Source organism: Sapajus apella, unplaced genomic scaffold (assembly GCF_009761245.1).
Source record: "Sapajus apella isolate SASKATOON/1434 unplaced genomic scaffold, GSC_monkey_1.0 scaffold16, whole genome shotgun sequence".
Classification (NCBI taxonomy): Eukaryota; Metazoa; Chordata; class Mammalia; order Primates; family Cebidae; genus Sapajus; species Sapajus apella.
Window position 1 is genome coordinate 6411616 of NW_022436956.1, and position 13018 is coordinate 6424633.

The 13018-nt window shown below is 51.2% G+C and overlaps 1 protein-coding gene and 1 long non-coding RNA gene across 3 annotated transcripts in view; one reads left to right on the top strand and one right to left on the bottom strand.

Moving 5' to 3' along the window:
- Nucleotides 1–1562: 1562 nt before the first annotated feature.
- Nucleotides 1563–7172, top strand: LOC116556045. Its single transcript, XR_004270805.1, has 4 exons — nucleotides 1563–1641; nucleotides 3216–3290; nucleotides 6068–6199; nucleotides 6672–7172. It is a non-coding gene; the product is annotated as an uncharacterized LOC116556045 (long non-coding RNA).
- Nucleotides 5688–13018, bottom strand: part of KCNJ5 (potassium inwardly rectifying channel subfamily J member 5) — a 29973-nt gene continuing 22642 nt past the window's right edge. Inside the window, exons 3-4 of one of the 2 annotated variants that reach the window (XM_032285004.1) lie at nucleotides 11462–11752; nucleotides 5688–6208 (exon numbers count right to left, since the gene is read on the bottom strand). In XM_032285004.1, the coding sequence (XP_032140895.1) occupies nucleotides 6123–6208; nucleotides 11462–11752 (377 nt within the window). In that variant the 3' untranslated portion in view covers nucleotides 5688–6122. Of the gene's footprint in view, nucleotides 6209–7261; nucleotides 7364–11461; nucleotides 11753–13018 lie in introns of those variants that run through there. The other variant, XM_032285005.1, reaches the window with a different exon arrangement.

Below are 13018 nucleotides of genomic sequence, written 5' to 3' on the forward strand. Positions count from 1 at the left end.
TTTCTTGAGAAAGACAGGGGCACCTGGAAATGGTAAGCACTGACTCGTGACATGCAAAGACCATCCAGTAGCAAATGAGATGAAGTGGAACCACATGGAACATGTCACTGAAACTACAACCAAAACTTAAGAATTATCTTCCAGAATAGGCTATCCTAGGCAAGGTCAAATACAAATTAAGGGCGATGGGGTGCATTGGGTGGCAGTGATGTAGGAATCAAAGTTTCTATTAACTACAAAGTTCTTCCCGCACCGCTGGCTTCTGAGATTGGCCTCCCTGAGCTCTCATATCGCAAAAGGAGCCACTTACATTCTTCAGTGCACCTTTCTGCCCACCAGCTATTTCATGGATTCTGCTGTCATTTCTCCAGTTGATGGGAAAATGCAAATCTGTAAGGAGAATATGGAAATTCACTCTTTTAAGCCAGCTACCTGTCACACATCACAATAGAAACCAACGAGGTGACAGGAAGTTTAAAGGAACGCTGCAAAAATGAAAATAAGGCATTTAAATGGGCAGTGGAAATCAAGAGAAATTGCAAAGCTACAACATGAAAAGAGCTAATTAGGAAGTCAGGGCAGCCCAGATCCTGTGACAAGCAAGTAAGCAAGCTAGCAAGAAGAGATGGCCGCACTCAAGGGGACAGAAGCGGTGGCAGTGAAGCCCAGGGCTGAAGGAGAGGCCATCTGGGCTTCCTCAGGGACGGTGGGCCTGAGGGGATCGGACGGATTGCGGTGGGGATGGTGAGGGCTGCTCTGCTCAGGAGGCGCATAAACCAGTGTAGCCTTGGGCTTGCCCTGGCACATTTTCCCCTGAGGACCCTTCCGTGGGCTCCTTACTCAGCATCCCCCGGAATCACAGGGACCTTGGAAGCCGTAGTGGCGCTGGACTCTGGGAGGGTCTTCCCAGGTGTTAACCCAGAGAGCGCTTGAAGGCCGGCGCCATGGAGAACCCTCTAGTTCCTGAGAAGAAGCATCCTCCCGCCCCTCAAGAGTCAGTCCTAGCCTGATTCTCTGTCCACGCTCTCCCTCCTTCGAGGACAATCTTAGCTAGGAACTCAGCTTCAAGTCCCACTCAGCCCGATGACTCCCAAACTTAGGACTCTCACTGTTCTGCCTTCGGAGGTCTAGGTGTATGCAAATGTCGACTTTTGAGGGTCCTCAGATGCAAACGTGCACATGCAGGGGGCTGGCTCAAAAAACCCACGCCGTTCCCTCCCCAGCGTCTCTAAACGAGAGTCTTCTCCAGTGCAGCGTCTGTCCACCTGCTTCTGCAAGCCAGAGGCGGGGGCTCCTCCCTCACACTCCCCTCTGCCTCGATCCTATCGTTCTGCGAATTATTGCCCTTAAACTCAAATTCAGCGACATAGCTGCAGCTGCACTGCCTCCTCTGTCCAAGTGGCCGTCACTTCCCACGCAGCTGGCCCGGCATCCCTTCTCCTGCCCCTTCAGAGCCCGCTGTCCCGCGTGGCCAGTTGGCAAGTGCTGCCCCCTGCTGGCCTCAGGCAGGAATGTGGCGGCTCAGGGGGCTCAGGGGGCCGGCGGGGCGGGGCGGGGCGGGGCAGAGGGCGCGGGAGCCGGATGGCAGGTGCCTCTCAGGTCCGCAGGGATCCCTCTCAGGTCGGCAGGGGCCTCTCTCAGGTCGAGGGATGAAAGGCCGCGATTTCTTTTCATTTCTGTTTCTTTTTTAAAACTTGGAGCATGAAAGAAATCTTGGGAACTGCGTTCGCTGTAACCTAAGAAAGAGGGACGCCTGCGCTGTAGCCTGGAGGAGCCCAGGGGACACCCTCAGGAGACCCAGAATAGCTTTCTGCAGACGGGGCGGGGGGGGGGGCGAGGAAGGCCCCGGGCGGGGTGCTGGACACTGCCGGTTCAGAAGGTTCAAGTGAAGTCTCCCACAGACCGCGCTCTGAAAGCCCTGCTGTGGAGAGGATGAAGGGCTTGCCTGGAATTGGCACTGTCTTTGGATGGCACATTTCTTTTCTTTTCTTTTCTTTTTTTCTTTTCTTTTCTTTTCTTTTTCTTTTCTTTTTGAGATGGAGTTTCGCTCTTGTTACCCAGGCTGGAGTGCAATGGCGCGATCTTGGCTCACCGTAACCTCCGCCTCCTGGGTTCAGGCAATTCTCCTGCCTCAGCCTCCTGAGTAGCTGGGATTACAGGCACGCGCCACCATGCCCAGCTAATGTTTTGTATTTTTAGTAGAGATGAGGTTTCACCATGTTGACCACGATGGTCTCGATCTCTTGACCTCGTCATCCACCCGCCTCGGCCTCCCAAAGTGCTGGGATTACAGGCTTGAGTCACCGCGCCTGGCCCTGGATGGCACATTTTAAAGGTGTAAATCATTAACACTGATCTGATGGCAAATCATTCCTTTTGTTAACAAAACCTGCATGTTTAGTCTTTTCTTTCACTTTCTCTCTCTCTCTCTCTGTGTGTGGGGGTGTGTGTGTGTGTGTCTGTGTGTGAATGTGTCCATGTGTTTTTAACCGGTTCTTGCCTTTTGTCCAAGAACCTGGTTCTTGGTTCTGGTCCAATGACATGGACATTTTTCTTTATAAAATAGAAAGATGTTTTTAAATAAAAAATATTCTATGCAATGAATCAGAGCAATTAGTGCGGAACCCTCCTTCCAACTTGGCTGTGGACTCCCAGAGGGCGTGGACTGAGCCAGCTTGGTTTCCCCAGGTCCTGGCAAGGTGCTCAGGACACAGAGGGGCTTGGCAAATGCTTGCTGAGTACACTAGTGAATGATTTCAAGTTACATCTAGCCTAAAAAGATGGCCCGAAAAGGCTTCTAGGAACACCCTAATTCTACATGTAAAGAACCAACTGCAAAGCCCTCCACTTTGAAAGGGTTCTGTTTGTCTGTTTGCCAGTTTTTATTTTTTTTCAAAAGGAGCAATCTGATTTTTATACACAGAGGAGAATGGTTCACCTGGCTGGGAAATGGGGCATTATGCATGGAAGATAGGAAAGCTGGAGGCAGAGGGCAGGGCCCAGGGAATCCTGGATTGGAACTGGGAAGAGGATCATGAAAGGGAGAGGGTGGCAGGCGGAAGGAGAGCTGGATTTCACTGAGCGCCACATCAAGCAATCCCAGCTTTCCAGATGTGCAAATGTCAGATGCACAAGCAGTGCTTTGCGAAATGCAATTTCCCTTTTAAAGATGAACACTTTAAGGGCCTTGAAGAGAGACTGGTTTTCTCTTTCAGATGCTGCCTGTTTGAAATGGATGCGGAGCCAGCTCTCAGGGTCAGGGCTGTGAGCTGGAAGCCTTCTCCACGTTGGTAAGGAGCCCGCATACCACCTGGCACCCCATGTAGGCAGCAGGCTGAGCCCATTCCCTGGGTGCAAGCAGGGGGGAAATGGAGCAGTGATATGGGCCATGGACCCTGGCACTGGGAAGGGTCCTCGAACAGTCTGACCAGCTTCTATCACACAGGGCATATGCAATAATACTTAGGAGGGATTTGTCCAGTATGGCTCAGAAATGCTCCTGAGTTTACAACTTGGAAATATTTATGAAAAGAACCTAGATTGACCTGTGACTTTTAGTCCTTAAAGGGCAGGGTTGAGTACAGCCCGATAGAGCTGCTCAGATCGTGCCCCAATGTGGCTAATGATCCATGACACCCAGGAGAGAGGAAAGGCCATACCATCGCCGGGTGAACTCATAGCGGGTAACCCCCCATAAGCCCCTGCTGCGCTCTCCCCAGAACCTGCCATGAGATCTGAACTGTCAGCCCTAGCTCCCAGCCAGGCTTGGGCCAACTCCCTGCTCCCCCTTCCCCAGGGCTGCTGCCTCCCTGGGCTTTTTCCAGTTCTTTGGATACAGCTGCCCCTTCCACTCCCAGGACATTTGCACACAGCTGTTCCCCCAGAACCCTTACCAGAGGAGCTCATTCCTGCTTCTGTTTCAAGACCCAGCTCCCAGACCCCCTCAGAGCCTCCCCAGAGGCAGCCCTGCCGATCTTGACCTCAGCCCCCTGTTTGTTTCCCGCGTAGCATTTATTGTGAACCGTGATTCTTTGATTTGTGTACTTTTTCTGTCTTTGCCTCTCCCTCCCCACCAGACAGCAAATTTCACCAGGGCAAGAGACCATATCAACTCTGCTATGGTCTAAATATTTATCTTCCCTTAAAATTCCTTTTTTTGAAATCTAGCCCCTAAGGTGATGACATTAGGAAGCAGGGCTTTTGGGTGGTGATGAGGTCATGAGAGTGGATCCTCATGATGGATGAGTGCCCTTATGAAAGAGGCTTCAGGGAGCCTGTTTCACCAAGTAAGGACACCTGGAAGGTACCATCTGCAAGGAACAGGCCCTTACCAGATACCTGATCTGCTGGCGGCCTGACCTTGATCTTGGCATTCCCAGCCCTCAGAACTGTGAGCAGGAAGCCTCTGCTCTTTAGAAATTACCCACGCTAAGGTATTTTTATAATGCAGCCCCAGTGGACTAAGACAGTCTTGATCACCACTGAGTTTGCAGTGTCTGTTTCTGCTCTGGGTACATAGTAGGTGCTCACTAAATATTTGCTGAATAATGGATATGTGGGAAAATTGAAGTAATGAAAAGACAGATACCCTTTGGCCCTTGTGTGGAGTTGGCTCTGTGTTTTCCGAGGTGTCATTTTAATCCTTTATCACAATGAGATGGTTGTTGGAATGCCCTGCAAAGATCCACCAATTTCAAAGGAAATGATCAGGATGATCAGCTCCCGGACTAATGCCCAGGCTCTGCTGCTGCTGTGGGTTCTGGGAGACACAAACAGGAGTGGCTTCCCAGCAGGATTTTTTTTTTTTTGAGACAGAGTCTCGCTTTATCGCCAGGCACCAGGCTGGAGTGCAGTGGCATGATCTCAGCTCACTGCAAACTTAGCCTCCCAGGTTCAAGCAATTCTTCTGCCTCAGCTTCCCGAGTAGCTGGGACTACAGGCGCACGCCACCACATCCAACTAATTTTTTGTATTTTTAGTAGAGATGGGGTTTCACCATGTTGGCCAGGATGGTCTCGATCTCTTGACCTTGTGATCTGCCTGCCTTGGCCTCCCAAGGTGCTGGAATTACAGGCGTGAAGGATTTTATCTTATATACGAAGATAGGGTGTGTTCATGGAGTGCTTAATCTGAAGAGAAGGAGTGTAAGCCTCTCCCAGTGCAATTACTGAATGGGAAAGACACCAGGAGATTGAACAGCCACATTCTTATCCATCAGGGCACAGTCTGAGTTCAGCAAATGTGCTTCCTCTTTTCCTAGCTGTTTCCATGAACCAGAGCAAGCAGGGTCGCCTCTGTAGGAAGAGAGAAGGTGAGTGCATTCCTGAGTGGTCATGTCTGCCCACTTCCCCAGGTAACTACACGGTGAAGTGAGGAAACGATCACGGCCTTGCAGCTTCATATCACACAGGGCTGGCTGCAGTCTCTTTCATGAGCATGTTTAAGAGGTGATTTGGGGGCTGGGCATGGTGGCTCATACCTGTAATCCCAGCATGTTGGGAGGACGAGGCGGGTGGATTACTTGAGGTCAGGAGCTCAAGACCAGCCTGGCCAACATGGGGAAACCCCATCTCCATTAAAAATACAAAAGTTAGCCTGGTGTGGTGGCAGGTGCCTGTAATTCCAGCTACTTGGGAGGCTGAGGCAGGAGAATCATCTGAACTTGGGAGGCAGGGGTTTCAGTGAGCTGAGACTACACCATTGCACTCCAGCCTTGGCAACAGAGTGAGACTCTGTCTCAAAAAAGAGAGGCAATTTGGAATGTGGCATCCAGTGGGTGCACACAGGAGTTCTCAGTGCCTCTGTACGTCACCTCCTCGCTCACTGCTGCAGACTCGCCCAGCGCAGCCGAGGATGGCTCCGCTTACGCTTTTGCTTACTTGGTAGAAAAATGAAGCTCAAAGTATATGTTAATGTGCCCAAATTCTCAGTAATTTCTCCTCTGGAATTTAAGATTTTTGCCTCCACCAAGTGAGCCAAGGTTATTTGAATAGCAGCTTCTGAATCAATGTAAACACTCACTTGAGAAGAAGTCAGCAATGTTTCTGTTTTCAGAACTTCCTCCTAGACATTTATTTACCATAAGAAAGTCAGCACACTTTATGGCTGGGATCTAACAAGGCCTAAGGAGATATCTGCTGTGCGTGCATCGGTGTCGATCTTCTGACTGGGACCAGCAGAGCGCATCTTCTGGGCCCGGGTGAGTTTTCTAACGGTAACATTCAGATTGTTGATTTTATTAGATTGTGTGTCTAGTTCTCCTTCCTCAAATTGCAATCTGAGCTTGACTGGCAAATGTGCAAATTCACAGATTCACCGTTTCCCCTGAACTCATGTCTCCATTCTGACACTGAACAGTAAGTAAATGTACCCATCCCCAGGCAAGGGCCATCCCCAGACCTCCTATCTTGCCTTTGTGTGGGTCTTTCCCACCGTGAAGGCAATTCACCCTCAGTGTCACCAGATACTCTTGTTCATGGCTGATTCTGAGGCTCAGCATGTGCTTTTGGCCCAAGTTCCACACACAGATTCACCGATGCCCAATTACCGTGGGTGGGCCATGGGGCAAGGGAAACACCGCCACACACATCAGGGCTGTGCTGCCTTTCCCAACTGAAAACACTGCCTCTCATTTTGAACCAGAGCCCTGGTGATCCCCTTTATCCTTTCAGGATGGTGTCCATGAGGGATTTTCAGTAAATTTTAGCTCTTCAATATTACCACTGGGTGACCAGAGCAGAAGAGAAGCCAATATCACATCCTCTACTGCTAAGGACATTTTCAACAGAAACTTTGGGACTTCTCTTGAAAGATCCTGAGATCCTTTGCCACCATGAGGTATCACAGCCTCCTCTGCCCCTTCCCTACTGTTCAGCAAGAGCAATCGTTTTGCAAATTTATGCCCTGAAAGCAGAATGCTAGTCCAGTAGCCCCCTAAAGTAGATATTTTTAAAGTTACTCATTATGTAGGTAATGTGGGTTCTGAGTATTTGACATTAAAGAATGTACACAAGGTATTTGGGGCTGGAACGAATGACTTAATGTGAGAACCAACACTGCCCGCACCCCCCACATCTGTCACCAGCTCTACCTCCAAACACCTGGTGCAGCTGCCCCCATCCGGCCGTCTCCGCCCCACCTTTGCCCATTCTTCCACCTTGAAACCAGTCTAGATGTTGACACTACATTTTTAGGCTAACAAAACCAAGAAAAACAAGGTTTCTAAAACTGGCAATGAGTCTAAACGGGAAACTGGTGGCCGTCTGTTTCAAATGAGAAGGAGTTCTGCAAGGTCAAGTGCATTTTATTGAGTGAATTTTTACTGCTGCAGTGGTGCCCTTTTTCATAAGAAGATTGATGAAGCCTACACAGGGAGGAAAAGATTTGACAGCAGTTTAAGGAGACGTTGTTAGCAGAAACCAAGGCAAGCCGATAAGTGGCTTCTCCCCGAAAGCAATTCTTCCCTGTCTAATCTCTTTTTGCAGCTCATTAGTTCTCTGGGAATCAGAGAAAGGTTGTTTTCCAATTTTCCCGCCACGGGCACATTGTGCGTGGAAGCTGGGACTCTATGGTACAGCCTGCGATGCCACCCCGAGAGCCAGGGCTCTCCTGATCTCTGTTGCCCAGGCCCAGCAAGGAGCCATGGGCACAAGAGTTTGGGCAGGATCATGGCCCCTGCTGCTTGTTTGGGAGGCACTGGGCACCGAGACCCTGCCTCACATTACTACCTGTGGCCTTGGGAAGCTCATAAACCTCTCTGAGCCTCAACTGTCCCATTGGTAAGGGGTTACTAAGAGCTTCTCAGCAGTGTTTTGAGAATCAAGTGTCTGACCCATGGCAGGCATTTAACACGTGCTCAGTGGTGCTCGGCAGAGGTGTTTTCAGGGCATGGCCTCAAAAGACAATGGGCAACGTTTGGTTTTTGGCAACTTCAGTACAAGCAATTTAAGTTTCTCTGGGACTCACCTCATATGAGGTACAGGATTGAGGGGGGCTGGAAGGCAAGCCATGAGATAAGGGGTGTGAAAAAGGCACTCCACTGTTACAGATCATGAGCAGGGATGGTGCTCCCCAGACAGCAGGAGGTCCTCTCCTCCAGCAAGGTAATTGCTCAAGCCAGGACCCCAACCTCAAAGCAGCAGCAGGAGGTGATGGGCAGTGGCTCGCTGACTACACAGGAGGCCAGCGGGCATGGAGTCTGAAGGGGAGAGTCACAGGCAGTGCTCATTCTGCCTTGGCCTGGGGACACGATCCTTCCAGCACTGGTGACAGCATCTGTCAGATGTCAGATTGGTGGAGCAGGAAAATGAGTGGGAACGAGTTCTCTCTGAGTTCCTGGAGGCTTCTCCCTTACAGCGGACATTCTCAGAGGGCTTAAATTAAGGCAAGAAACCAGCTCTCCAAACGTTCAGTGTCTGAAAGTCAAATATCACTTTGGGATTTTGGAGATACTGAAGACTGTGGGAATGACCAGTGAGTGCACGACCCCATCTTAAAGCGGGGCTCAGCTCTCTGGGGTCCATCAGATGTGATGGTGTGGGCTCAGAGCCATCACAGAACCAAGGGCTATGGCCTCTGAGTGGTTTGTATGCAGGAGCAATGTTTTGAAAATGGCCGGAAGCAGTGGCTCACGCCTGTAATCCCAGCTACTTGGAAGGCTGAAGCATGAGAATCCCTTGAACCTCGGAGGTGACAGAGGTTGCAGTGAGCGGAGGTTGTACCACTGCACGTCAGCCTGGGAGACAGAGTGAGACCATGTCTCTACATAAATAAATTAATTGTTTTGAAAGTGACCCCTTGAAACTCTGTCCATCATCAGACTTTGCATTTAGTAAGTCTGTGTTTATTCAAGAACTTCTAGAAAAGGAAGAACTTTTCAAACTTTCATTGGATCAACTGGTCACCTGGAAGGGGATTTCCTCGGGATGTGAAGAGGGTCTTCTTCCTTTTAAATTGCCATGGTAGAAGGCAGAGGAGGCACACTGGGGCCGGGCTGCAGTATGCCCAGGCTCGGGCCAGGCAGGGAGCTTTGGCATAGGACCCTCTGCATGCTTCCTTTCCTCTACCCAGAGCTTCTAGACGTGGCTGAGAGGTGTGACTTGGTCCTGGCTCACACAGGGCCCTGATGGAGTGAGAGAACTAGAGAATGGCTCCCTTGGTCAGGTGGGGGATGTTTCAGAGTCATAAATGAAGGCAGGTGTGGGGAGGAGCCAGGTCGCTATCCAGGTGCCAGGCTGCCGTCGCCTTCACCTTCCCTCCCTTGCTTAGTTGACCCCGTCATGGGCTCTAACCTGGGGGGACTGACTGGTCCAAAGACAGACTTAGATCCTGCAAGGGGGTGTGGAATGGTTTTCCTGTTAGTAACCCTGGGGTCTGGGGAGCCCTGGGTGAGTGCTGGGCCCAGCCAGAAGGTTCCAGCTATAGCTCCTCTGAAAGGCACCCAGCCTTAGTGAAGGACTCCCTGCCCTAGACTCCTGGGGGCACACAGCTCCCCTGCTGGGGCACTGTCTGCTTCCTCTTCCCTTGAGTGGGGTGCCAGCCCATTCCCCATTTCCTCCAAGGCCTGCTTCCCCCTGAAGGATACCTGGGACCACGACCCCACGCCCTGCCACTGGTGGGAAGACCTCACGTGGCCATGGCACCCTGCCCACCTCTCAAGATCCAGCCCAGGAGCGAAGCCCACAGAGCCCCTCCCTGGGACTGAGCAGCCCACAGAGGCAGTCACTGCCCCAAGCTGCCCCGCTCCCGTTCCTTCCAGCCCCAGACCTAGAAATCCCGCCTGAGATGAACCCGGCCTGAGCTCTGAAGCCTTCCCTTTGCTCTGTCTCAATTTCCTACTTCTCTGTGGCTCTGCTCCTCTCCCAGGGAGGAGTGACATGTCCAGGGCAGGGAAAGACTTCCATTCTCAAAGGCCATTTGAGAGCTTTGGAGACTGGGTGAGGCCTTCATCTTCTGTGGCCTAGGAACATGGGCACTCTCTCTCCAAGTCAGGCCAGCCTGTTTTGGTACCTGACAATCAGCCCCTTTCCACCCTCGCTCTTCCTGGACCTCCAGATCAGAAAAGCCACTGAAGTTGCTGATTTTCAGACTCTACTTTTTCCTCCTAATACTCAATCCACCCCCTAAGTCTCCCGCTGACCCCCCTTGCCCTCTTGTTTCCAGCCTGGGGATGGAGGAGCAGCCACTCCCGTTGCCTTCCCCAGGACATCCTCCCTGCCCTCCCTACCCCACCCTCCTGGTTGTAACCCTGCCTGAGGAGGGAGGCCCTGGGGCTTTTCAGCTCAAGGCTGGGAGTTTAGTCCAGGCTGGGCTTGGTGGTGAAGCTGTCACTGCAATCACCTGTTGCTTTTGATTTACATCCCATCATCTACCTTGATGGCAAAAGTGCTGAGCCTTGAGGTCAGAGTGTGTCGGCCACAACTGGGGACAGATGCTGATTTTAAAATGCTCCCTGTTTCAGAGCCACCTGGCTCATTGTGCCCCCTGACACTCAGCTCTCTCCCCAGGTCACACCACATGTTCGCTGAGATTGTAAACAAAACAAAACAAAACAAAAAACAAAGAACAACAAAAAAAACTACTGTGATGATTAGAAGCACTCTGAGATTCTTGGGCCAAAAAGAACTAGAAAAACCCCAGCTGCTGGGGTTCCCCTTTGGTGGGAGGTGCAGGGTACAGTGTGACTGGGAGTAGGCCAGGAAGCTGCTGATGCCACTACGCATGTGCTCAGAGGGGCTGTCTAGTCCCAGGCCACCTTCTAAGAGTCACTCTAATGAGATCGATTCTTCAATAGGCTACATTGAACACACAGAACACAGCAGAGGAAAAACACACACACTTGGCAGATAACAGCAGAGAACACCAAGGGCTGTACGCTCCGTAGCTCTCAGTTACGGGTCGTCGGTATCTGATTTAAAAGGAATTGCCTACGTGACACAGATGGACCTTTACCCATGGGGGCTCTGTGAACTCATCCCAGACTGGAGGTTTGAGCTTCCATCAGGCAAGGTTCCTCTCTGAATCCACAGCAAGCCTCAGAGTGGAAGGAATGAGGGGACAAGGTGACGGCCTTCTCTAGGTGTCAGCTGCTGGAGGGCTCTGTGAGACTCAAAAAAGGCAGTGACCCAGGGCAGACAGAGAACAGACACCACCCTGCAACATTCACTATGGGGAAACTCATCCTGGCCTGGCCTTAGCCAGCAACCTCAGGAGGCAGCACTGCCATGGGGGGCCCAGACAGGATGCCACTGGCTCAGGGACGCCCTGTGCTGGGAGCTGTGAGGGCTGAATATATGGTTCCTCCCCACAGCCTTGATGGCCTCTGAGCCCCCAAACAGCGCACTCAACTATTCCTCTCCCCTGCCCTCAGGCTCTGCACTGTCTGTGCTCACTGAAGCCAGTGACATGAGGTCTTAGGGAGGATGCAGCTCTCACACTGAGCCCCTGGCCTCCCTGGACACACCCAGCCTCTTGGGCTCATCTTCCTCATTCTGCTCAGCCCCTGCATCCACCCCTGCCTCAGCACAGCCCCCCAGCAGTGGGGGGCTGGGGAGGTACTGGAGGAGCCGGCCTTCCCGCTTCATTTCGGCCAGCTCCTTGGCACAGCAGCTGGGTGTGTTGGTCTCATAGGTGTCGTGGAAGGTGTTGTAGTCCACCTCATAGAAGCCCTTTTCCAAGGTGAGGACTGGTGTGAATCGGTGGCCCCAGAGCACCTCTGTATCCATGTAGGAGCTCCTGGCTTGGCAGGTCATCCCTGGGGATACAGAAGTTATATGCATTACAATGGAATCATCCATCTATCCATTCATCCATCCATCTATTTATCCAATCATCTATCCATCCATCCATCCATCCATCCACCCACCACCCACCCACCCATTTATCCGTCCATTTATACCTACCTACCTACATACATACAATCATCCACCCAATCATCTATCCAATCATCCATCCATCCATCCATCCATCCATCCAATCATCCATCTATCCATCCAATTATTTATTCATCTATTCATCCAATCATCTATCCTATCACCCATCTATCCATCCACTCATCTACCCAATTACCTGTCCATCCAATCATCATCCATCCATCTATCTATCATCCATACCTTCATGCATCCCTTCATTCATCCAATCATTCATCAAGCATTTCTCGAACATCTACTTTGTGCTTAGCACAGTGGAGATGTAAAGCTGAATAAGACGCAGTCCTTTCCCTGGGCATTTCAAGGCATGGTGGTGGCAGAAAATTAGTAATCAACATGCAAGATTCTGGAAGTCGTTTCCTAGAGACTGGAGTGAATAGATGTTGGAATGGTTGAAGGCAGGGACTTGGTTCCTGAAAACAGCATTCACTTCGAGAAGATTGAGATGGGAAAAAAGGCAGGAAAGGGCAAAGGTAAATTAAGCATGAACGAACATAGAGAAGCTGACAGGCATTTGGAACATATGGAGATTGTTTTGGGTAGACACATATGGAGAGAGGGCTCCACGCTCACATGCATACACACACACACATACACACGGTAAGAGGAACAGACACACACACACAGAGCTTGGCTTCTTGATTTGAGGCTGCTCCAATGCCTTGTTTCCCTGTCTACTCAGTCCGTGCCATGCCGGTGCTATTTTTAGGTGTTGCTTTCTCTCCAGAGAGGGAGGGAAGCTTTGTTTATGGATGAGGAGGCCTCTGTGCTTAGGGTCACAGGAAAGCAGCTTTCTGATATTTAATCTTCTGGCCGAGGAGGCATTAACTGTGCTGGTTGGGTGCTGAAGGCACCCATCTCAGCCTCCCACTTTGGGCTTTCTCGGGGGGCTCGAACAAACCAGACCTAGGTCCAAGGCTGCTTCTCAGCCCCAGCGCACCCACACAGATGGGCTCACAGCCTGCTCTCTGTTCTTGGGGATGCCTGCCTGGGCCCCTCCCTTCAGTCCTCACTCTTGTTGCCCCCACAATCTCAGCAGAGAGGCCCAAAGCAGCCTAGACCATGCCAGATGTCTGCAGGCTCCCAGGGCC